Here is a 26985-nt window from a genome sequence, read left to right as displayed (position 1 = left end):
ATTGGCAGGATTGAAACTAAGAGTTGCTACGGTCCATGTAGCAAAATTGGCACTCGCATTTTGAGTAATGTCCTAGTGAAACTGATGTTTTGAATTCATTCTGTTCTGTATATTAACTTTACTGCTGTTTTTCTTTTTATCTGATTTCCACCCATTTATAGTTTTGACTGTCTTTGGAACTGAGTTTAGCAATCAGTGCAAATCCCTTCCTACTATTAATCTGCATATTTTCTGACCCACGAAGTTTCTTGTGCAGCAACACTGGTTTTAAATAAACAGCTACTTACATTAAATATTTGGAAGTAAATCAGTACCTCATACCATTGTTCTGATCTATTCAATGTTGCATTTTAATCTCACCTATGAGTCATGGAATACCATATTTGCTTAAATTGAGTAATGATTTTTAGATTCTACATGCGATTTGCAGTTCTGATTTCACAACATCAGATCTTCATCTTCCTTTTGTGATGTGTGTGTGTTTAAGGTATTTCTTAGCTTTTGGTTTCTTACTTCCTTGAGCTGAATTTCTTCTCACTTTTGTTCCCAGGTTATATGACTGGAGTTCAGCTATTTATGATTTGCGTTAGGGACCAGTTCATACTATATTTGTGTTTTCTGCAAATCTTGGCAATCTCAGTGGGGAAAAACCATTTGTAAGCAGGATGCAGATAGTTTGCAATGTAGAAAATGGGTTATGTACGTGGGCAAGAGATGGAAGATAGAGCATTAATATAAAATTTTAAGAATATTTATGAATCAGATTAAATATCAAGATTCAGTATTGTTTAATGTCATTTCCTGTATGCAGGTGTAAGGAGACAAAATACTTGTTACTCTGAATCTGATGCAGCACAGAAAACCTACAAAAGATAAAGAACATAATAATAATAAAAACACAATAAATATAAATACATAAGATAACTAGTATACATAGATTGTATTTCCATAAAGTGATGCTAAGCTGTATAGAAGGTGACTGATGGGAAATAATAAAGTTATGGAGGTGTTGATCATTCGGACAGCTTGGGTGGGTAGGCTGGTGCTAGTGATGCGTTGGGCCGTTTTGACTCCCCAATTTAGAACCCCTCCACCCACAGCAGTGCAGTTTCCGTCCCAAGCAGTGATGCGGCTTGTTAGGATGCTCTCTACTGTGCATCTCTATGATGTGAGTATGGATGTGCAAACTCCAGCTCTCTTCGGCCTCCTCAAAAAGTAGAAGCTTTGCCGAGCTTTCCTGATTGTGTAGAATGTGTTCTGGGACCATAAGAAGTTATGGTTTGCTTTCCAACGAGCTTGAAACTGGTTTCAATTTCCACTGCGGTGCTGCCAATGTAAAGGGGGATGTGAATGGTGCGAGTTCTCCTGAAGTCGATACCCTCCTTTGTGTTATTGACACTGGCATATGTCGTGAAATTTGTTGTTTTGCGGTAGCAGTAAGTGCAATACATAATTTAAAAAACTACAAATTACAATAAGATAAATAAAATTAAATAAGCAGTGCAAAAAGAGAGCACTACAATGATGAGTCCTGAAATGTTGAGTATGTGTCTTCCTGTACCACATCCTTGCTGGTAGCAATCAGAAGAGAGCATGTCCTGGGTGATGGTGGTCCGTAATGATAGATGCTGCCTTCATGGAGGCTAATGCTCATGATGGAACTGGCGAAGTTTGCCACATTCTGCAGCTTTTTCCAATACTATGCAGTGGCCTCTCCATATCAGATGGTAATGCAACCAGATAGGATACTCTCCATGGTACATCTGTAGAAATTTGCGAGAGTCTTTGGTGACATACCAAATCTCCTCAGACTCCTAATGAAATGTAGTTGCTGTTGTGCTGCCTTTGTAATTGCATCAATATGTTGGGCCCAAAAAAAGTTTCTGGGATGCTGAAACTTGAAACTGCTCACTTGTCCACTAGTGAAACTTTAAAGAAATCTGTTATATTGTCCCTCAACTTGCCTTTCTTGAAGTCCACAATCAGTTCCTTGGTCTTGTGTTCATGCAAGTTTGGTGTTGCGACACCTCTCAATCACCTGGTCTGTCTTCTGTATGCTTTCTCATATTAAACTGAAATTCTGCCAGAGTTAGTTGTGTCATTGGTGGCGTTTGAGCTGTGCCTAGCCACACAGTCGTGGGTGTAGACTAGAGCCGTGGGCTAAGCGCATATCCTTGAGGTGTGCTGGTGTTGGTTGTCAGCGAGGAGGAGATGTTATTTCCGATCTGCACTGACTGTGGTCTCCCAATGAGGAAGTCAGGGATCCAGTTGCAGAGGCGGGGTACAGAGGTGCAGGTTTTGGAGCTTGTTGATTAGTGCTGAGCGTGTGATTGTGTTGAAAGCTGAGTCGTAATCAATAAACAGCAATTAGATGTTGGTATTGCTATTGTCCAGGTGGTCCAAGGCCAGTGAGATTGCATTTGCTGTGCACCTGTTGTAGTGATAGACAAATTGTAGTGGTTCCAGGTCTTCTCTTGGGCAGAAGTTGATTCTGGCCATGACCAACCTCTCAAAGTAGATGTGAGTGCAACTAAGTGATGGTCATCAAGGTATCTTGCCCTACTACTCTTGGACACTGGTATGATTGTTGCCCTTCTGAACCAGTTGGTAAACACTGACTGCAACAGTGTGAGATTGCAGATGTCCTTGAACACTGCTGCCAATTGCTGGCACAGGTTTTCACTGCCCCACCAGGTATATCATTGGCGCCTGATGCCTTGTGAGGGTTTACCGCCTTCAAAGATGTTCTGACCTTTGGCATCCGAGACAAAGATCACAAGGTCATCAGATGTTGCAGGGATTTGAAAGGGTGTAGTTTTATTCTCCCTTTCGAAGTGAACATCAAAAGTGTTGAGTTCATCTGGCACTGAAACATCACAACCATTCATGATGTTTGGTTTTGCCTTGTAGGAAGTAATGGCCTGCAAACCCTGAAGAGTTGATGTGCATTTGATTCCATCTCTAATTTCAATCAAGTTGCTTTTTTCTCTTAAAATAGCTTTCAGTGGGTCATACGTGGATTTCTTGTATAGTTCTGGATCATTGGTCTTGAATGCCACAGATCTTGCCCTCAGCAGACAGCGAATCAACTGGTTTATCTATGGCATTTAGTTTGGGTATGCCCGATATGCTCTTGAAGGCACAAACTAATTCACATAGGTTTTGATGAAGTTGGTGATAATTGATATATTCATTCAGGTTTGAAGATGAATCCCTGATTATTGTCCAGTCTACCAATTCAAAATAGTCGTCTTAAATGCTCTTCCACCTCCTGTTGCCACTGGTTCTGCAGTTCTCAGTCTCTGCCTGTACATCTGAAGTAGAACAGAGAGGTTCCAAAGTATGGGTGTGGAATAGCACGGTAAGTGTACTTGATGGTAGTGTAACAGTGGTTGGCTCCTCTCGTTCCACAGGTGGTATGTTGGTGGTGGTTAGTCGGAGACTTCTTCAAGCTGTCCTAGTTGAAATCATGCATATGAGCCAGAAGGCATTCTGGTGTACTGTTTCATGACTGTTGATCACTGCTCAGCTCCTCCAGTGCCTGTCTGACTTTGGCCTGAGGTGGAATATACACCGCTACCAGAATGACTGTTGAAAATTCCTGCAGCAGATAAAATGGATGACACTTGAAATCTAGATGTTCCAGTTCAGGTGAGCCCATCTGAGACAGAACTGCCATGTCTGTGCACTACGATGAGTTAATCATGAAACACACTCTGCTTCAAGAGACTGCATCGTCCTGTCTTTTTGGTTGATGGTGAAGCCCTTGGGCTGTAGTGCTACCTCTGAAATGGTGGAGGTAAGCTATGTTTCCGTGAAGCAAAACACACAGCAGTCCCTGATGTCCCTTTGCTACTGCAATCTTGCTTTGAGAGATTTAATTTTATCTTCCAGAGACCTTACATTCGCCAGCAGAATATTTGGGAGTGGGCATCTACGGGCTCTGCAGTTCAGTTTTACTTGCAGCCCAGCACGCTTTCCGCATTTTTTTTCCTTAAAAAGGCACCTTCTGTAGCGACCTGAGTCTGCAGTCGAGGTTCCTCTGATTTTGGAGTCTGATAGATTTTTAAAAATGTCTTAAAACGCTGTTGCTTACTGAAGTACCAAGTACCTGTGACTGGGTTTCAGCTGTAGTAGTCCTATACAGGAATATTCGCAGATCCCCTTTGTTGCTGCATGCAAAGAGCTGCCACTTTCTGGCACCATTCTGTTCATTGGATGAACGAATACTTGTCAAATGGAGCAGTTCACAGATGTTCAAAGAGATGATGTTTCTTTAGTATGAATCACAGGAATTGTGCAAATAGAGCAAGCAAACATGAAGACAAATTGCATGCTACCTGACATACTAAAAGGTAAGAGTACAAAAGTAAGTGAAGTTTTGCTAGAATTACTCAAGACTTTGAGTTTACTTTTGGTCTTGAATAGAAAGGATATTTTTGCCTTGGAAACAGTAGAATGAAGAATTGATCCCAGGAATGTACTAACAATTCTGTGGTGAAAAGTTGAGTAGAATGAACCTATGTTCTCTGAAATTAAAGGGAAAGAGATATAACCTTTCTGAAATGTATAAGGTTCTATAATAGCTTGAGAAAGTGAATGCTGAGAGCTTGTTTTAATTGGTACATTTAGATACATTTATCACATATGCATCAAAACATTCAGTGAAGTGCGCTGGTTGCATTAACAATCAACACAACCTAAGGATGGGCTGCATGGGCCCCAGCTGTGCCTGCCCTTTTGTTGGCTACGTGGATCAGTCCATGTTCGAAGCCTCCCCTAGTAATGCTCCCCAACACTTTCTGCCCTACATTGCCAACTGCTTTGGTGCTGCTTCATGCACCCATATTGAGGTAATCAATTTTGTCAACTTTGCCTCCCACTTCCACCCTACCCTTAAATTCACTTGGTTCATTTCTGACACATCTCTCTGCCTCTGTCTCTCTATCTCTATCTCCTTATGATTCCTATGGCCATCTTGACTATAGAACTTCTTTCCACACCCCCCATTTTGTGTAAAAATGCTATTTTCTTTTCTCAGCTCCTTTGTCTCTGCTGCATCTGTTTCCAGGATGACGTTTTCCTTTCAAGGATATCAGAGGTGTCCTCTTCCTTAAAAGAACAGGGTTTCTTTTCCTCCACAATTGATGCTGCCCTCGGCCACATCTCTTCCACTTCCCAGACTTCTGCGCTCACCCCCTCATCTCACCATTGAACAGGGATTAAGTTATTCAGGTCGTCACCTACAACCTCATGAACCTCCACATCCAACACATCATTCTCTGCAACTTGCACCATCTTTAGGATCCACCAAACACATCTTTACTCCCTCCGTCCCACCCCACCCCCATGTTCCGCTTTCTGCTGGGATCACTCCCTCCATGATTCCCTTGTTTATTCATCCCTTCCCACGAATCTGCCACCTGATGAATATCCCTGCAAGCAAGAGAAATGCTACACCTGCCCATTCACCATCTCCCTCACCTCCATTCAGGGCCCCAAACAGTGAGGCAATACTTCATCTGCGAATCTGTTGGTTGCCTATTGTACCCAATTCTCCCAATGTGGCCTCCTCTCCATTGGTGAGACCCAACAAAAATTGGGGACCGCTTTGTTGAGCATTTGCCATTTGCCAAAAGTAAAATTTTTCATTGGCCATCCATGATAGCATGAACATCAATTTCTCCTTCCAGTAATTTTACCTTTCCAACCCATCTGGCTTGACCTATCACCGTCTAGCTTGTTCTTCTTCCGTTCCTCCCACATTTTTATTCTGGCTTCTTCACCCTTCCTTTCCAGTCCTGATGAAGGGACTCAGCCTGAAATGTTGACTGTTTATTAATTTCCATAGATGCTGCCTGACCTGCTAAGTTCCTCCAGCATTTTGTGTGTGTTGCTCTAGATTTCCAGCATGTGCAGAATCATGTTTAACCTAAGAATGTGCTGGGGGCAGTCTGCAGCTGTTACCACACATTCTGGAGCTGACATTGAATGTCCATAATGTTCAGCAGAACAACATGTGTACAACAAGGAACTGCAGCAATAACAACAACAAAATAAAACAACAGCAAAATAAGCCCCTTTCTTTTCCTCCCTCCCACCCAGCTACACAGTCGGGCTTCCAACCCCAAGGCTGCCTCTTGGCCTCTGACCTCCAATCTTTGGCCTAGGCAGTAGATTTGTAGACATTAGGCCTCTGGCCTCCAGACACCGGCCTAGAGGCTTCTCGGAACTCACTGACCCGGGGCTTTGACCTCTGAATGCTGACCTCAGGACTTCGATCTGGGCTTCGACTTCTGGACTCACTGACCTTTGTACTTTGACTTCAGAACTTGCCAATCATAGCCCTTGATCTCTGGAGTTGGTGACTTTGGGACTTCAGTCTTCAGACTCACTAACCACTGGGTTTCGACTCTAGGACTTGCCAGTCACAGACTTCCATTCCCAGGACTCTCTGACCTTGGACCTCTGACCCCAGGACTCACTAACACTGGTTGTCACTGGCTCTTGTACTCGGGGGGGGGGCACGGTGTGTGGGGAGGGGGCTGCAGGCATTAGAACTCTGTCCTTGGGCATTGCTGGCCTCCAGCCTAAGGCACACCAACCTCTGGCTCCTTCCCCTAAATCTCCATTTACTGTCCCGATCCCTCACTCCCCTCATCCTTGTCCCTAAGCCCTAAACCAACCTCCTAACTTCCCACTCTGTTGCCAAAACCAGTGCTATGAAGCTAAGGTGTCTAGGAATGGTGGTTCTTTCATGATCTAATTGAGTAGTTAAGCAGGGTAAAGGCTTTGTTATATATTTCAAAAACTTTGAGCATAATTTTAACATTTTTAATTGATTACTGTCTCAGTTTGGGATGGAGTAGAAGAGGAGAAAGATGTATAAAGGAAGGTCAGCTGGCAAAGAGCATCTTCCTGCTCACCTCCTTTATTCACATTCACATTTACAAACCAACATTAATGTATCTTTGCAGATGATTGTGCCATTTTTAGCATTTGTTTTTCACATTAGAATAGTAGATATACTATAAAAATAAAACACTTCTGTAGTTGCAGTATTCCAATCTCCCTGGGTGGTATGGCAGTCTTGGTGCGTAATGTTTCCACAGAATTGCAATGTATTAGTGGTATTGAAGATGCCATTTAGCTGTCAAGTCTATAGCGACAGTTCAGTCAGTCCCACTGCTCTGCCAGATCTCCATAGCTCTGAAAATTCCTTTTTTTTTGGTTGCAACTACTTAACCAGCTCTCTTGCAAATTATACAATTGAATCTACCTCTTACTACCACTGGAAGTGATGCTCAACTTTTAACCACTTGGTGTAGCTGGAGGTTGGTAAGGAAACACCCTTGTGTCATTTTTTTTTGGTTTCCTTTTGCCAATTGCCTTTATTCTGTGTCTCCTAGTTCTTGATCCCTTTGCCAGTGGGAACCGTTTCTTTCTATCTGGTCTATATATAGTCTTCATGATTTTAACTATCTCTACACTAAGGAGCCAACCAGCTTCTTCTGTCCAATCACAGAACTAAAGTTGCCTCATTCCTGGAATCATTTTGCTTAATCTTTTCTGCATGTTCTTCAGCAGGTTCAAATTGTTGTTGAAATGTGGAACAGAGAACTGAGCATACTTCACAGTTGTAGCTAAACACTCTTTTACAGAAGCCCATCATGATTTTTATAGAGTGTTACTTGGATGTCAGATACTTTTTTTTGAAAGTTATATATACTATGTTACCTGCATTTCTTTCATCAGCCCTCTTGGTTATTCTTTCAATTAGATTTATTTTCAAAAGATCCATAAGTGCTTGCTCCAATCAATCCACACTTTTCCAGCTGTTTCTCTTCTCGTATGTCATGACCTGCTGAGTTTACAACATTTTCTGTTTCTATTATACAGTTTTGAAGAAATATACAGACCACTCCAAGAATACAGTAATGATTTGCAGAACCAATTTTAAAGTGATTGGCAGTTACTTGGCTGCTTTTCTCATTGGATCAGAAGCACTGATCAAGAAAATTATGTAGAAACAAATTACCCGGTCTGCATTTGAATAGATGGGAGTTTCCCATTATTATAGTTTTATAGCTTCTGTGCATCTTTACACTTGTAGGTTTGCTCCTCAGCGGTTTACTTACTAGAGAGCAGCCATATTTTTCTTCTAAAACATTAAATAAGTTGCGTTCTTGATCGTTCCAGGACATCCTTTCTCTCCAATACTGTAATATTCTGAATGCTGCCACCTCCTTTCCCATTCTTTCCTGAGTATCTTGTTTTCAAGAATATTTAGAAATATATAATATTCTACTCTTCCTCTAGCCAGATCTCTATCAATATCATGCCATCGAAATCCCACAAGGTTAATTGCACCTTGGTCGCATAAACCCGTTGTGATAATGTATTTAGGTAAATTTATCTTAAATCTTTTTCTGACTGAAAATTTTGATCTCTTCTTGTTCTATCCTGCAAGTTGGAACAATAAGGCATGGAAGTTTGCAGTCAGAACAAGATTTAAGATAAATCCTATTTTACTTTAAGCACTAATGATCAATCCTCTATCAAATAAATTAAAAGCCTCCCACATATGCAGTGAATCTTGTGAGCATATTACTTTAATTTTTGCGGTGCAGTTTGCCTTGTGTTGTTTCCACCTGTCCCAGATCTTGCCCTAGTACCTGAGAAGTCTAAGGATTACTGTCTTTGGGCATTCTTCCAGCCATGCAATTATCTGTGCTATCTTCCTTTATCTCCATTTACTGGCACGTGACAAGCTGAAGGTGGAAAGGAGAAGAAAGTGGCTAAGCTTTAGTTTTGTGTTATAACTTTGGTGAATTTGTGCTGTTCCACTCCAAAGCTATTTTGTATGATTGCAGATTTGTTCACAAAACAATATCTCTTTGAGTATTCTTAACCTCCAGCTACACTTGAATGTTGAAAAGCAGACTCAGATGTATGATAAAGATTCCAATATGATTAAGTTAATTCATGCAAACATGGGACCTTTGTAAAGTTACAACTTGTGTAACAGTTGTGGACATCACCACCTTGTTCCTCAATGCAGAATTAATATCTGGATAATGATGTAAGACCATAAGATATAGGAGCAGAAGTAGGCCATTCGGCCCATCAAGTCTGCTCTGCCATTCAATCATGGGCTGATCCAATTCTTCCAGTCATCCCCACTCCCCTGTCTTCACCCCATACCCTTTGATGCCCTAGCTAAACAAGAACCTATCTATCTCTGTCTTAAATATATCCAATGACTTGACCTCAACAGCTGCCCGTGGCAACAAATTTCACAGATTTACCACCCTCTGACTAAAGTAATTTCTCCACATCTCAGTTCTAAATGGACGTCCTTCAATCCTGAAGTCGTGCCCTCTTATCCTGGAATCCCCTACCATGAGAAATAACTTTGCCATATCTAATCTGTTCAGGCCTTTTAACATTCGGAATGTTTCTATGAGATCCCCCCTCATTCTCCTGAACTCCAGGGAATACAGCCCAAGAGCTGCCAGATGTTCCTCATACGGGAACCCTTTCATTCCTGGAATCATTCTTGTGAATCTTCTCTGAATCCTCTCCAATGTCAGTATATCCTTTTTAAAATAAGGAGCCCAGAACTGCACACAATACTCCAAGTGTGGTGTCATGAGTGCCTTATAGAGTTTTAACATCACATCCCTGCTCTTATATTCTATACCTCTAGAAACGAATACCAACATTGCATTCGCCTTCTTCACAACCAACTCAACCTGGAGGTTAACCTTTAGGGTATCTTGCACAAGGACTCCCAAGTCCCTTTGCATCTCTACATTTTGAATTCTCTCCCCATCTAAATAATAGTCTGCCAATTTATTTCTTCCACCAAAGTGCATGACCATACACTTTCCAACATTGTATTTCATTTGCCACTTCTTTGCCCATTCCCCTAAACTATCTAAGTCTCTCTGCAGGCTCTCTGTTTCCTCAACACTACCCGCTCCTCCACCTATCTTTGTATCATTGGGAAATTTAGCCACAAACCCATTAATACTGTAGTCCATTCATTGACATACATTGTAAAAACCAGTGGTCCCAACACTGGCCCTTGTGGAACTCCACTGGTAACCAGCAGCCGGCCAGAATGGGATCCCTTTATTCCCACTCTCTGTTTTCTGCCGACTAGCCAATACTCCACCCATGCTAGTAACTTCCCTGTAATTCCATAGGCTCTTATCTTGCTAAGCAGCCTCATATGCGGCACCTTGTCAAAGGCCTTCTGAAAATCCAAGTACACCACAACCACTGTATCTCGTTTATCTACCCTGCTTGTAATTTCCTCAAAGAACTGTAGTAGGTTTGTCAGGCAGGATTTTCCTTTCAGGAAACCATGCTAGCTTTGGCCTATCTTGTCATGTGGCTCCAGGTACTCCGTAATCTCATCCCTAACAATCGCTCCCAACCACTTATGTCAGGCTAACAGGTCTATAGTTTCCTTTCTGCTGCCTCCCATCCTTCTTAAATGGCGGAGTAACATTTGTAATTTTTCAGTCATCTGGTACAATGCCAGAATCTATTGATTCTTGAAAGATCATCGTTAATACCTCCGCAATCTCTCCAGGTACTTTTTCAGAACCCAAGGGTGCATTCCACCAGGTCCAGGAGATTTATCCACCCTCAGATCATTAAGCTTCCAGAGCACCTTCTCAGTCGTAATTTTCACTGCACAAATTTCACTTCCCTGGCACTCTAGACATTCTACAAATTCTCTCTCTTGAGGTCCAGTACTGACCTTGTTTGCCCGAATCACTTTCATGTTAAAATCCCCAATGATTATTATGACATTGCCCCTCTGGCATGCCTTTTCTATCTCCTGCTGTAATTTGTAATCCCCGGCTGCTGTTTGGAGGCCTGTATACAACTGCCATTAGGGTCCTTTTACCCTTGCCATTTCTTAACTCAATCCATAGAGACTCTACAACTTCCAACCCTGTGTCATCTTTTTCTAATGATTTACTATTATTTCTCATACACAGAGCCACACCTTCTGCCAACTAACCTATCTTTCTGATACACCGTATATCCTTGGATGTTGAGCTCCCAATAGTAGCCATCCTTTAGCCGAGTTTCAGAGATGCCACAATGTCATGTTTGCCAATCTGTAGCTGAATTTCAAGATCGTCCATTTTATTCCTTATGCTGCTTTCAGTCCAATATTTGTTGCTTTCTGTTTTAACTGCACCACGTCTCTATTGTCCTGTAACTCATGCCACTGGCTGTGATTAAGCCTCATCTCCTGCCTGTTCTTTCTATAATCTCTGTTTCATGCTATCTTTGATTTATTTCAGTTTTCCCCTTCCTCAACCCTATCACTCCAGTTCCCATCCCCCTGCCAAATTAGTTTAAACACTCCTTAACAGCGCCCGCTAGGATATTGGAGCCCTTTGGCTTCAGGTGTAACCCATCCTTTTTGTAGAGGTCATACCTCCCCCAGAAGAGGCCCCAATGATCCAGGAATCTGAAGCGCTGCCCGCTACACCAGTCTCTCAGCCACACATTAATACGCCTGATCATGCTATTCTTGCACTTGCTAGCACGTAGCACAGGCAACAATCCTGAGATTACTACCCTAGAGGTCCTGCTTTTCAGCTTCCTACCTAACTCCCTGAACTCTCTCTTCAGGAGCTCTTCCCTTTTTCTACCTATGTCATTGGTACCAACGTGTACCAAGACTTCTGGCTGTTCACCCTCTCCCTTTAGAATACTCTGCACCTGATCTGAGACATCCTGTACCCTGGCACCTGGGAGGCAACACACCATGTGGGTATCTCTTGTCAGGCTGACAGAACCTCCTATCTGTTCCCCTTAGTATGGAATCCCCTATGACTACGGCAATTCTCATCTTTCTCTTTCCCTTCTGCACCATGGAACCTGGCTCAGTGTTAGAGACCTGATAGCCGTGGTCGTCTCTCGGCATCCAAAATGAGTTAAAGATTACTGAGGGGGATGGCCACAGGGGTGCTCTCTACTATCTAGCTCTTCCCTTCACTTCCCTGGCCATCACTCACTTATCTAACTGTGGCAGCCTTGGGGTGACTAACTCCCTGTAGCTCCTCTCTATCTCCTGTTCACTCTCCCTAATAAGCTGTAGGTCATTGAGCTGCAGCTCCAGATCCCTAAAACGATCTCTCAGGAGCTGCATCTCGGTGCACCTGGTGCAGATGTTGCCATCTAGCAGACTGGAAGATTCCCAGGATTCCCATATCCTACATTCAGAGCAAAATACTAACCCTACCGATGTGCTCTCTATTTCTCAAAAAAAATGCAAAGAAAAACCAAAAATGAAGTCCATCTACCCACTTACCTCACTGAAGCTCGCTTTTGCCAAAGCCTGAATGAGCCAAAGCCTGTCGCTTCTACTCTCGCCACTGGCCTACTCCTGACAATGGCCACTCTGCTTATCCCTTCTGTACTTTTATTTAGTTCGTCGAGCTCAGTTGCCGACACTGATATGCCCCACACAATGGACTAATGCCCGCGAAGCTCTCGTTTTAAATAACCACCTCTGACCTGTGAGAAGCACTCCTTTGTCGAGCTCAGTTGCCGCCGCTGATAGGCCCCACACAATGGACTGTAAATTTAGAATTTCCAGGATTTCTGTTCCAAAGTGCTTTTGATTTACCTCATACCCTTATCCTGCTTGCACCCTTCCCAGCTCTCTCTCTGTAGTTTTAAATTATTTTCCCAGTTTGTGGCCTGAAATATTTCTGGAGGGGTGGAGATGTAAAATTTGGGAAGATTAGAACTTTTGTCCTGTAGTTGTATTATCCTACAAGTTGTTAGCTAGTGGTTTTCCTCGCTTCCAGGGTTGATTGCAATATTTTACTAATCTTTTGAGGTACAGTATGCACACCACATCCTGTCTTCGGCACAGCTGTGTTCTGGTAATGTGACATGCAGATTTGCTTAGTTATGGACTTCTGCCCACTACTGTAGTGATTTCATGTATTGTACTGTTCTGTTACCACACAAAAAAAAACAAACAGCATTCCTGGGACTGAAGGAAATGTGTCATTTCATTTGATAGGTGAATGAAATTTTCCTTCATTGTTAGCATGCTGTTTTTAATTGCCAATTGTTGTTTACTTTTGAAGCATTATTATCAATTTTATAATGTAAATATGTATTGTTTCTGAGAAGCCAGGGAGCAGCATGAGGTCTGCACAAAGTTAGGGTTAATATTTTGGTACATTTTTCATGCAACTTACCTCATAAGTATAGTGAAATGTTTCTTTGGTTCTTGTTGTCAACTGCCTCCTCCCATGTAGAACACATGAACCATTTTTTTCCATTTGTATGAAGTATATAAAGTACTGTGCAAAAAACTTGGGCACATGTGTATAGCTAGGGTGCCTATGACTTTAGCCCATTGCTATAGTGATTTCATGTATTGTACTGTTCTGCTACCGCAAAAAAAACCACATTTCATGATGTGAATGATGATAAAATCTGATTCTGATATGGGTCTGTATTGTGAACCAAGAGTGCGAAGGGGCCAGGGAGAGGAGGAATTATATTTGGGATAAGGGGGAAGGGAGAGCTAGAGAGTTGAAAGCATCAGAGACATTCTGTAATGATCAATAAACCAATCAAGTGACCATGGCTGGTGCCTCAGGGTTGGGTATGTCTTCTCTTGACCTGGCACTCCTTCTCTGCTACCTGTCCAATACTCCTCCCACAATGCAACACCCTCACCATTCCCACATTGACAAATGCAATACTGTGCAAAGGTCATAGGCACCCTAGCTATATATGTGTGCTTAAGAACTTTGCACAGTACTGTAGGTGTAATCTTTCAGTGTTTTTAAATTAAGTTTTACTTCCTTCATTTCAAGAAGAATAGGTTGGAATTGCAAGAGTTCATAGATAAGGGGCAAATTTTCAAACACGGTTAATTTAGAGTTTTGTTGACTTTAGGAATCCAATGCATTTAATGAATATTCAAGAAAAATGACATCAAGGTGTTCTTATTAGAATCAACCTACAAGAAAAATGTAAAATAAAATTGCTGAAAATGCTTTTCTATTTAGATGAATGGCAAAATGATTGATCAGTCCTGTTTCCTAAGTGCATGTGAAAAGCAACCCGAAAACATTAAAAAAAATATTGCATTACACTTCCACCTCCACCTAACTATTGAATGAGAAGATTTTTTTTTAATGTAACTGAATTTAGACCAGCTTGTCATTGTATTTCACAAATGTTTTAAGTTTCTCTTCAATCTCAATCTTCAACCTGTCTCTCGGTTTTTTTGCACTACCTTACTTTCCATTTTTTTATTTTCTATTTATGATTTATAATTTAAGTTTTTAATATTTACTAATTTTTACTATTTTTAATGTTTAATATTTGTAATCCAGGGAGTGGGAAGAGCAGAATCAAATATCGCTGTGATGATTGTATGTTCTAGTATCAATTGTTTGGCGACAATAAAGTATAAAGTATGTTTATGATATTAAAAACATCTTTATGTCTAAGATTATTGATAGTGATGGGAGAATTTTATGCTACTTGTCGCTTTTGAGCAGCATTGTATTATGGATAGAAATGTATTATGAATTAAAGTTCCCTGACTTCATCGCATCATCATCCCTAATGCCTGACAGGGTCATTCTGTCAGGAACCTTGAAGCAAATAGTCATAGTAGAACTGATAGTTCCTTGGGAAGATCTGATTGAGGAAGCATTTGAATGTAAGAAAGCGAAATACCAGGAGCTGCAGAGCAGTGCCAGAAACGGGGTGGAGGGCACAATGTGAGCTTATAGAGGTGGGCTGTAGAGATTTTGTCTGCTTGCTGTGCAGAACCTACTCTCTCCTTGGCATTATAGGGACTGTAAAGAAAAGAGCCATCAGGACAGTCACAGAGGCTGCTGAGAAAGTCTCCAGGTGGCTGTGGATCAAGAGGTATGACCCATGGACCACTGCTGCTGGGACATAAGCCAGGGCCTGATCAAACCTAGCTGGGTTGCCTGGGTGCAAGAATCTGATGTTGAAAGACCCAAAATACCTGATGATCCCAGGTTACATCACTGATGTGTCTCAGCGCATCCTAGGTTGTATCTCAGCACCATGAGCATACTCACTGTAAAATCATGTACAGAGCACCCATGTTATTATGGTATTTCAAGTAAAATTGACCCATTACTACCAAAAGAAACTGAGGCACATAATAACAATTCACTCATGGAGTCTGTATTTTAAAATAAATCATATAGACATAAAATGCGTACTTGTAACATCCTAAGAGTAATCAAGTAGATCCCATTGTCAGTAAATATCACAGCTCCTGGTCCACCATGAGATTGAAGATAAACTTAATACATTTGCATTGGAAACAGACAAAGCCACCCCTTCCTGTTGATGCTTTAATTTAAAACTACAACTTGGATTTCCTCTGAATTGTTCTAGCTGCTTATCCTTAGTTTTGTTATGGTTGCATCTTTTTTAGTTTTCATGCAAATGCGGCTTGAGACTTTTAATGAGAATTATGTGACTATTGATACTAGGATGTCAATCAACCATTGAAGTAATTTTCAAGGGCCTTTAATCTGCTAATGTTTGCATGGAAGTGACAATGTAAGTTTCAGTTGATCTGTTTTGATCTAGTATCAGTCAGTTGACTGCAGTTTTTTTTTTGCTGTTTAAGTCTGATTTTAGTAGCTGTTGTACTTTGGTTTGCTTATTGATGTAAATCTTATATTTCAATGACAGTATCTCAAATAGCTTGTTTATAGACAGCTGATCAGGAATTTGGATTTTATTTTCTACCTCCTACATTTTTTCCCATAGATCTTGCCTTGGAAGTATTTTGTAATATAAAATAAATCTCAATTTATTAAATTTGAAATAATCCAGTTGATTCCCTATTACTATACGGGTGGGTTGCCATGTGTGCAGCTCCTCGACCAGAGGAACAGCTGCGGTGTTTTTAATATAATGATATTTATTGAAGTGTATCTTGAAATAAGCACTACAGAAGTTTCCATTTTCAGAATTCCCTTGTGTGTGTATATTGTGCAGCAGTGGGGTCATTATTGTTGAAACAAAAATATCGTGTTGTAATATATCTCCACATAACATAGGTTCAGTGAGAAATAAGGGTTTCTGTTATGGAAAGTCATGATACAGATAGGTTCCTAAGAAAGCACACCCTTTTAAAGCAGAGGATCGCTTGTACTGTTATTGTTCTTTTATATAGAGCAATTGTATTTTTATTCATTGCTTACGTTCAGTCCAGTTTGGTTTAATTTTAACTCTTGATGAGATCTGATTATCATCTTTGAAAGTGAGACCTTACAAATAAATGGAATATCAATTAATAATTATAGTACAAACCATTATTGCGTCAGTCTCCATAAAATGAAATTGGGATACTCTTCATCTGCTGGAGAAATATGAAAATGAATTAAAGCCCTTATAATTTACCACAATGAATTTATTTGTGCCGATAACATCAGATATTCTAACAAATTGGTGTTATGGATGGTTTTGTGTTTAGGGGAGGGATTCCACATGAGAGACTGCAGATGCTGGGAACTTGGATCCAAACACACAAGATGCTGGAGGAACACCAGCATTTTTTGTGTGTGGATAAGATATTTAGGCATAGCCCTTGGTTTATTGTTCAGAGATAGGTATGATTTCAGGAGAGTCAGAGATTGAGGTTAATGTAATAGAGAGGGAAAGGCTTTGGAGAGTAGTGAGTCTGTTACTATCAGGAGGGCAAATTGAAAGCGTTAAGAAAGAGAATTGCAGAAAAAAAATGTTTCAATTGTTCTTGGTCTCCATTTAAAGTAATCATATCTCATGCATACATGAGAATTAATGGAGAATTGGGGGAATGTAGGAAACATAAAATGGGATTTGAGTAAATGAGTGCTTGATGATTAGCCTGTTCTCTGTCACAAGACTAGTTGGCGCCATTAAGGGGCAACTGCGCGCGGTTCTGGTGGGAATCATCAAATATTCCTGTTTAGGACTACTACAGCTGAAATCCACAATCATAATATCCTGTCAAGATGTTTAAAAAATCTATTGATACGCAAAATCGATGAAACTCGGATAACAGATTTGGGTTGCGAGTGCAGTTCCCCTTAAGAAAGGGGAAGTGGGGATGCTGTACCAACCTATAAGATCAGTTGAAACACAGAGGCCTTAGACTTCCACTCCCAACTATTCTGCTGACGAATGTACAGTTTCTGGAAAATAAAATTGAAGACCTTAGAGCAAGATTACTGTACCAGAGGGACACCGGGGACTGCTGTGTACTTTGCTTTATGAAACCTGGCTCATACCTGCCATTTCGGATGCAGTGCACAGCTCGGTGGCTTCCTGATTCTCAGCAAAGACAGGACAGTGGAGTCTTTTAAATGCAGAGGAGGTGGAGTATACTTTATGATGAACTCATCATGGTGCACAAATGTGGCGGTTCTGGCTCAGACCTGCTCACCTCACCTGGAACATCTGACAGTCAAATGCCAACCATTTTATATGCTGAGGGAGTTTTCTGCTGTCATTCTTGTCGTGGTGTACATTCCAGCTTAGGCCAATATCAGGCAGGCTCTGAGCAATGTAATCAGCTGGCACAAACTGCATACCCTAATGTTTTCTGTTTCATTACGGGAGATTTCATCTAGGCCAACTTGAAAGGATGTATCTCTGAACAACTACCACCAACATATGACCTGCGGAACCAGAAGAACCAACACACTTGACTACTGTTATACCATCATCAAGAATGCTTACTGTGCCATTCCACGCCCAGACTTTGGAAAGTCTGATCACCTGGCTGTACTTCTACTCACAGCGTATTATCAGACTAAAGACTACAGCAGGACCAAGAAGGTATGGTCAAGGGAGGTGGAGGAGTGCTTACAGAGCTGCTTTGAGTTGGTAGAATGGACAATATTCAGAGATTCAACTTGTGTGGATGAGTTTGCGGTTTCGAGAACAGACTGAACATACCCAAATCAAAAGCCATGGATGAACCAGCAGATTTGTAGTGAACCGGAGGCTAGATCTGTGGCATTAAAGACTGATGATCCAGCATTATACAAAATGTCCAGGTACGACCTAGGAAAGGCTATCTTAAGAGCAATAAAAAACAATTCCAAATGAGGTTAGAAATAGAATCAGACGCATATCAGCTCTGGAAGAGTTTGCAGGGCATTACTTTCTACAAAGCAAAACCTAACATCATGAATGGCAGTGATGCTTTCACTCCCAGATGAGCTCAATACATTTTATGCACTCTTTGAAAGGGAGAATAAAACAACATCTGCGAATCCCTGCAGCATTTGGTGATCCAGTGATTTCTGTCTCAGAGGCCGAAGTCAGAACATCTTTCTGAAGGATGAACTCTCGCTAGGCATCAGGCCTTGCTGTTGTACCTGGTAGATTCTGAAAACCGGTGCCAATCAACTGACGAGGAGTGTTCAAGGACATCTTCAATCTCTTAATGCTGCATTTGGAGGTTCCCAACCACTTCAAAAGGGTGAAAATCATACCAGTGCCCAAGAAGAGCAGGATGAGCTACAGTACCCACAGTGATGAAGTGCTTTGAGAGGTTGGTCGTGGTTGGAATAAACTCCTGTCTTGAGCAAAGTCCTGGACCTGCTCCAATTTGCTTATCGCCACAATAGGTCTGCAGTGGATGCTAATTCACTGGTTCTTCACTCGGCCTTGGATGACCTGAATAATAGTAGTACTTAGATCTGGCTACCTTTTATTGAGTTCAGCTCAGCATTCAACACAATCATACCCTCAGTTCTAATTTTAAAAAAACCTCCAAAGCCTGGGCCTTTGTACCTCCTTCTGCACCTGGACCCTTGACTTCCTCACTGGTAGATCACAGTCTTTGCTGATCAAAACTAACAACTCCTTGCTGACATCAACATTGGCGTTCCTCAACTATGCGTGCTTAGCCTGCTGCTCTGTTCTCTCTACTGTGTGGCCATCTATAAATTTGCTGAAGACACAACTATTGCTGACAGAATTTCAAATGGTAATGAGGAGGTATACAGGAGCCAGATAAATCAGCTGGTTGAGTGTTGTCACAGCAGCAACTCAATGTCAGCAAGACCAAAGAAATTATTGTGAACTTGGGAATGGTAAGTTGAGAGAATACACACCAGCCCTCATCGAGGGATCAAAAGTTGAAAGGGTGAGCAGTTTCAAGTTCTGGGTGTCAACATCTCTGAAGATCTATCCTGAGCCAACATATTGATGTAATTACAAAGAAGGCATAACAGCTGCTATATTTCATTAGGAGTTTGAGGAGAATTACTATGTCACCAAAGATACAAATTTCTACAGAGGTGCCATGGAGAGCTAGTTGAATCATCAACTAGTATGAAGGGGCCACTGCTAAACTCAGCCAGTCCCATCATGGGCACTAGCCTCCCCAGCATCCAGGACACCTTCAAAAGGAGATATCTAAGAAAGGCAGCATCCATCATTAAGGACCCCCATTACTCTCTCCTCATTGCTACCATCAAGCAGAAGGTACTGGCGCTAGAGACACATGCTTGATGTTTCATGAGCAGCTTCTGCCCCTCCGCCATGAGATTTCTGAATGGACAATGAACCCATGAACACTTTCTCAGTATCTTTTCCTGCTCCTTTTGCACTAATTTAATTTATGTAAAAAATATACTTTTGTTCTAATTTATAATTTTATTACTTTGTATTGCAATGTACTGCTGCTACAAAATAACAAATTTCATGACATATGCCGGATATTAAACTGGATTCTGATTCTATAAGAATATTCTGATTTTTTAATGTCTTCATGGTTTAGGCCAATAGAGGATGAGAATTTTAAAATTGAAGCACTCCTTTTTCAGGATCATTGCAAGCCAATGAATATGGACAATGGCTTAACATGTTTTGTTGCATGTGAGGTAAACAGAACAGGTGAGGGAAAAAAGGACCCTCACATCTGCGGTTCTGCAAGACCTGATAGACAGTATTGTGCAAAAGTTTTAGGCATGTGTAGGGTGCCTAAGACTTTTGTACAGTACTGCAGTTATTTTATGTATTGTACTGCTACCACAAAAAAATCAAATTTCATGACATATGTGACGGTAAACCTGATTCTGATGTGGGTGGTGGTGACTGATAGTGGGAAGGGGGCAGAGGGCCCCCTTCCCACTAAACCGATCATTTGGAATCAGATGACTTTGCCTGCTGTCTCAGGGCTGGGTGTGTCTGCACCTTCAGTCCCCGTTCCCCCCCTCCCGGAACACTTTCTCTGCCACCTGTCCCACACCCCTCTGTGGCACCCCACCCTCATCATTCCCAACATCCTTTGTTCCTTCCAAATTTACAAATATAGTATGTTGGAAAACTTTGGAAAGAGTATCTTTATGAATTCATTAAGCTTTTTGGACAAATGATACATTTAAAGAACCTGTTATTGTCTTAAAACAATTCAGTGGATATTCTAAATAAATGCACAATGTTTGATTTGGTTTTCCCCAACCTTATTTTGGATATTTAGAAATTTGTGTTGGGTGAGAGGGGGAAAACTGATGGGTACTTTTTTCTCTCAGTAGCATTTTAAGCTATTGTATTAAATTGACATCAGTTATGAATCCAGAACAACTTTTGGTCATGAAATGGTATAACATATTTTTAACAGCTGACCTATCATAATAAGGGGCTGTGGTGAAATACTGAGCAAAAAGATGAGATAAAGGTTGGTTTGAAAGTTATTCTGACAAGTTTTGCTAGTGATACACATTGAGCGGATACAACAGCAAAGTAATTATTTACAAACGTTTGTATATCGAAAGAGTTATTTGCCAAAATAATAGAAAATGTCAGTTTTACTATACAGAGAGCGTTTTTCAAGCGTTCATTGCTCAGATATCAAGTCCTGGGGGCCAAATATACGGACAGTGAAACACTTTGCATTATCCGTCCAAACCCACGGTCAATTTATATGAAAATGGAAAGTACTAACCTGCACATTTTATGAAAGAGCAGAAATAGCCATCAGATATTTTAGGATCTATTCACTTGAATAAAAGCAAGATTAAAGCTCTCCTGAAAAGGCATTACAGCTCTGGTGAGAAATCCAGCTGTAAGGATAATTAGATAGTGAGCCATTTTCAAACATATGTGCAAGTTTCCCAATTTTTATGATTGGGTCTTAGAGAGAATGTGCTTCTTAGAAACCTGCCATGTCCCTCTGCACTTCCCAAACAGGTGAATTCACAGTCATGGATGTGGCAACAAGGAGTAGCTGAGACTGGAAACAGCTTTGGGGTATCAGATGGAAAAACCGGGCATTGAGACTGGACTCCTGGAAATTGCTTTCTATTGGATGTTCATGGATCCATGGAAGGCAAAGACCAGATCCAGAATCATACAAAACTGACCTGATACAGTTAACTTTGGATTTTCATGGATCCATGGAAGGCAAAGACCAGATCCAGAATCGTACAAAACTGACCTGATACGTTTAACTTTGGATTTGCCCAACAGATTCAGAGTGTGTGTGGTTGGACTGTGGAAGTCCACTCTGAATATTGTATGCACTTGGTTTGCACTGAAGCTGAATTGATTCATTATATTGTTTTGTGGTTGGAAATTAACTTTAGGAATGGGTATTGATGGACTGCATTTTTGTATTTATATGTATGCAGTGAGTAAAACTGTATTTGTACAATGTACAAACTTAATGGGACAGCAAATAGACTTATAAATACACATTTTCTAGGAAGGAGGGAAATATAACACTGCTAACAGTTATGATTTTTTTCTTCTTGAGTGAACTTTAATGATTTGCAGTAATTCTTCTATCCCCATGCAGACAATATTCCCCTCTTAGTCAAATGACAATGTTGTTTTCTGCCCCTGCCCCGCCCCCCCATCCCACTGCTCCCATTTTTAGCCAGCAACTACCTTTCCTGATTATTATAAAAGGAAGCTCTATGAGAGAAAGATGACTATTTAGCTTTATTTTTAATGGCACCTCTGCCTTCACCTTTACTTGTGTTCCTTAAAGCAAGTTCAACATGCATGTCTTAGATCAGTAAATATTCATCAGTTCACTGGGCTATTGCAAAATTTCAGTAAAAGTAATTTTACTAAATTGTCTATTTTCTTTACATTATTTTACTTGCAAAGACTTATCAGAAAAATTGTAATTTAATACAGAGAAGCAAAATTGTATTCCATAATTTTCGCTCAATGTTACAAATTTCTCAAAATAATAAATTTTCTGAAGGTCTACTCCTGTCTTGAGTCTGCGCTTAACTTCTTGGTGTAATTTTCAGATTGGGTTTTTCCAGCTCTTTTTTCTCCCCTCAGATCCTGTGACTTTTACTTGATTTGCTATAAGCCTCATTTTACAGAAAGCCCCTGGCATGCTATTTTGGTTCTAGCTCTGACTGCTGATTCATTTTACCATGCTTGCTGCATCAGTCTATTGTAAGTGGTGTAAAATACTCACCATTTAAGTAGTCACAATGTTCCTTGACACAGTTTTCTGATACCTTAAATTCTTTGCAATGCAACCTCTCTGGTGCCCTTGCAACGATATGAAATTTGAGCTCTTAGTAATCTTCGGTATTATGACAAAAATGATCTTTGGCATACAAAAAAATCACAGAGAGAAATACAGCTTGGAGGAAATAAATGTAGAGGATGACTTGCTTGAACATATATTTAGTGGCACTGAACACCTTAGAAGACTAGTAGGGACTTTGATAACAGGTTCGGATTTCATTGCAAAATAACCTTCCCTGAAATGTGTGGGAAGTCCTTCTTTTGATCACTCAAAGCCAGAATTGGTACACACAGGACTAGACGTAAGATTGGCCTATACAGTATGCTTCCCAAAGGCCTACTTGCAGTATTCAGATTGAGGATCTTTCTCGAACTTTTAAAAACACACACACAAAAACTAGAGCAGCGGTCCCCAACCACCGGGCCGCGAAGCATGCGCTACCGGGCCACGAGGAAACGATATGATTTGGCGATATGAGTCAGCGGCACCTTTCCTCATTCCCTGTCACGCCCACTGTTGAGCTTGAATGCACGCGAGGTCATTACCCGCGCATCATCCACTTCAGCGCGGGAAGGAGATCAACTCCTCGAGATTGCAAATGACGGCGGGCTGAGAAGTATGTTTGATATAACATCTCTGCCGGCATTCTGGATCAAAGTCAAGGCTAAATATCCTGAGATAGCTACAAAAGCACTAAAAACGTTGCTTCCATTTCCAACATCATATTGCTGTGAAGCGGAGTTTTCTGCAATGAATGCAACGAAAACTAAATTGCGGAATAGACTGGACATAAGGAACCCCGTTCGAGTATCGCTGTCTCTCATCACCCCTCGATGGGACAGTCTTGTTGCAGGAAAACAATCCCAGGGCTCCCACTGTTTCAGCGATACTGGTGTGTTGCAATGATTTTATATGTTCATACGGGGAAAATATGTGTTGTGTGTTTAATATCCAAATGTTATGATGCTATTGGCTTATATAACCATATCACCATATAACAATTACAGCACGGAAACAGGTGATCTCTGCCCTTCTAGTCTGTGCCAAACGCTACTCTCACCTAGTCCCACCGACCTGCACTCAGCCCATAACCCTCCATTCCTTTCCTGTCCATATATCTATCCAATTTTTCTTTAAGTGATAATATCGAACCTGCCTCTACCACTTCTACTGGCAGTTCTTTCAACACTTACTTCAAGCTCCCCTGGCCTCCCCTGATAATTGACTTATCGCTATATTCATGCGAGGAAAATATGCACTATGTGTTTAATATTAAATTCGTTAGATAAACCCTTTTAGAAACGAAATTGAGTGTATTAGCCACTTATCACCTATATTCTGGTCGTGATTAACACCCCCCTCCCCGCCCCGAACAGAATCGGCAAAAGTGATTTGTGGAAAAAAATCGGCACGTACACGAATGCGCAAGTTATGCATGCGCACTTGTGCCCGCACAAGGCTTCATGGTCATTGTAGTCTTTCTCTGGGTAAACCCAACGTATTTGACTGCTACTTTTGTCTGTTGGCAACCCTACCACCACCCCCCGGTCGGCTGGTCCGCAAGAATATTGTCAATATGAAACCGGTCCGCAGTGCAAAAAAGGTTGGGGATCCCTGAACTAGAGTACTCATCCATCCAGCCAGCTGACCAAGTAAATGAACTTTAATAAAACACAGAAAATGATGGTGAAACTCAGTAGGTCAGCAACATCTGTGCAAAAAGAAGTGGTTAACATCTCAGGTTGAAAATATTGTGACGTTCTGAGTGGGGGTGTGGTTGACAGCCCGCCCCTGCATTTCTAATGACCAATACTGTTTATTGTTCTTGTGTTAAAAATGCTTTTGTGGGATTACGGTGGGAAGTTCCAGTTCGTTTATTGTTACATTTTAGCTTGGGTTATACAGTTATTTGCTTGTGTATTTCTGGGTCACCCTAAATGTAACCAGGGTGTGTGATGGTTACCTCCCCGATCGTGTGAGACTGGTTGGGTTCACTCTCCAAGTCATGGTGCCTGGTCTGTTTGTGTCTATCACAATAAAACTGTTGTTGAGTTAAAGAGCTTCCTCGCCTGTCATTATGGACCAAGTACTCGCCACAATATTTTATCAGACAAGCCAATAAATCTGTCTCTAATTTAACTCTTGGTGTTGTGGCCTGTGGATTTTTATGAGATTTGCAAATTTCTATGGAGAATTGCTGGTGTTGTACCATTATTTGTCTGGGAGGGGCATGCTGTTTGTGCCGAGAAAGAAGAATAGCTTAAAAATAAAATTAGAAATGGTTTCGGTTTCTCTCTCAACATAATTCTTGACTGATTATGCCCTCTCCTTGGGTCTGCACTGCAACATATCACCTGTACACCAACTTCAGCAACACCATCTGCTGCCTCAGTTCTACTCCCAAGCAGTCTTTTTTTTAATATCTGTCCAATAAGAACTACTGTTTTGATGGTGGTTTTTTTTGTGTGTTTTCTCAGTGCCTTAGGCATTTTACAATCAAGTGGTTGCATTCGAAGCATCTTTTATTTTAATGATGACATATTTTCACTCTAGTTCTGAGATGCCTGATGTGGACTGCAGGTGCTGGATAAACCAAGCAAGTGGAAAGGTTGGGAGTTGATACCCTCCTTCCCTTACTAAGGTGAAGCTTATGAAATTGACCTGAAGTTTTCAGTGCCATTATGATTGCTGCTCCTTCATATGAAGCAATTAAAACACAGGGAATTTCATGCCATTGGTGATGATACACATTTCCAAGGAAGCTGTGACAACGTCCTTGAAAATTTTCCTGTCAATCTTGTAATGTCGTGATGGAGCGCAGAACAGTGTGTTGGATTTAGAAGTCTGAGGCTGAGCATGTTAATCATAGCTGGCTATGTGTAGGTTATGACTACAGGCCTGGGTCATGACACTTATGTTGGTTTGTTTGTCCTGCCAGTGAGCTTGAAAAACTTTTGTGGAGATAATTCATTTAATATGCCTGCTGTAAATGATCTGTGCCAGAAGCAGATAGGAGGATGTGGATTTCTACTTCCCAATAAACCCCAAGTACTGTGCCTGATTTGAGGTCCTGATCTTGCAATATTTTATTTCATCAGATTAATGTGATGATAAAGATCATGGCTAGCAATAGTACCTTAAAGCAAATGTCCACCATAATGATCAAGATTGGTTTGATTAGATAAAGGGGGATTCTGGAGCTAATTAACTGCAAATGTATGGTGTTCTAAGATTGAAAGCTTCATAATTGGGGGGGGGGAAGGGGAGGGAAAGAAACATCTTTGCTGTCACCTGAAGACTGATGTCAAGCAGAAAACTCAAAGCAAAGAACTTTTCCCTCCCCATTGTCTTTAACACAGTTGCCCTCCAGGGCTGTGTGCTGAGCCCACTTCTATGCACTCCGTTCATACATAACTGCACACACAAACACCCAAGCAATCACATTGTCAGGTTTGACAATGACGTGACAACAGTTGGGCTCATCACCAACGATGATGTGATGGCCTACATGAGAGGAGGTGGTAGAGCTTCAGGCTGGTGACAATGAGTCAAAGAAGATAGTTAACGACTTCAGAAAAACTCACACACTCACATCCCTGTTTACATCAGCAGCACAGCGGTGGAAAATGCAAGCAGTTTCATACTCCTGGGGGTCCACATCTCACACAACCTCCCATGGTTCCAGAACCCATCCTCCACAGTCAAGAATGCTCACCAAAGCTTCTATTTTCTGAGGAGTCTGAAGAGAGTTGGACTGTGCAGGTAAGTACTCACAACCTTCTACAGATGCATATTTGAGAGCATCTTAACGTGCTGCATTATTGCATGGTATAGAAACTGCTCTGAGACGAACAGGAGGGCTCTTCAGCAAATAGTTAGAACTGCCCAATGTCTACCTGTCATCAAGGACATGCTTCTAGAAAGATGCTGGAAAGAAGCGACATATCATGGAGGACTCCACCCACCCAGTTCATCAAATGTTTGTCCAACTCCCATCAGGGAAGAGGCTATGCAACATCCACACTAGGACCACCAGATGCAAAAACTGTTTCTTCTCCCAAGTCATCAGGCTGAGCAACACCTCCAGCTATTAACCCACCCTTCCATATCTCCACCACCATCATTTTATAATTTTCTGTCAGAGTCACCTTATAGACAGATACATCTATAGTTAGCATCACTTTATGTATATGTAATTGTTCCATGTATGTAAGCTTATCTTATATACTTATATTTTTGTTTTTATTGTGTTCATTATGTTTAATATACTTTTGTATCCTGCATTGGATCTGAAGTAATAGTCATTTCGCTCTCCTTTGCACTTGTGTACTGAAGAATGGTAATAAACAAACTTGAAATGATGGGTGGAAAGGGTGCACAAAGCCCAAGAGCTTGCTGATAACCACGAGATGCATGGATTCTTCAGC

General features: G+C 41.2%; 1 protein-coding gene across 4 annotated transcripts in view; it reads left to right on the top strand.

Annotated features, from left to right (window-relative positions):
• The window catches only part of brpf3b (bromodomain and PHD finger containing, 3b), an 87029-nt gene that overhangs the window by 18607 nt on the left and 41437 nt on the right, over positions 1 to 26985 (top strand). For 2 of the 4 annotated variants that reach the window (XM_063065511.1, XM_063065512.1), the window contains exon 3: positions 26171 to 26320. The exons of the other annotated variants lie outside the window; for them this stretch is intronic. In XM_063065511.1, the coding sequence (XP_062921581.1) occupies positions 26171 to 26320 (150 nt within the window). The remainder of the gene's footprint in view (positions 1 to 26170; positions 26321 to 26985) is intronic. 4 annotated transcript variants of the gene reach the window in all.

The sequence above is a fragment of the Mobula hypostoma genome, chromosome 13, assembly GCF_963921235.1.
Source record: "Mobula hypostoma chromosome 13, sMobHyp1.1, whole genome shotgun sequence".
Lineage (NCBI taxonomy): Eukaryota > Metazoa > Chordata > Chondrichthyes > Myliobatiformes > Myliobatidae > Mobula > Mobula hypostoma.
This window is presented reverse-complemented; position numbering and strand designations above follow the sequence as displayed.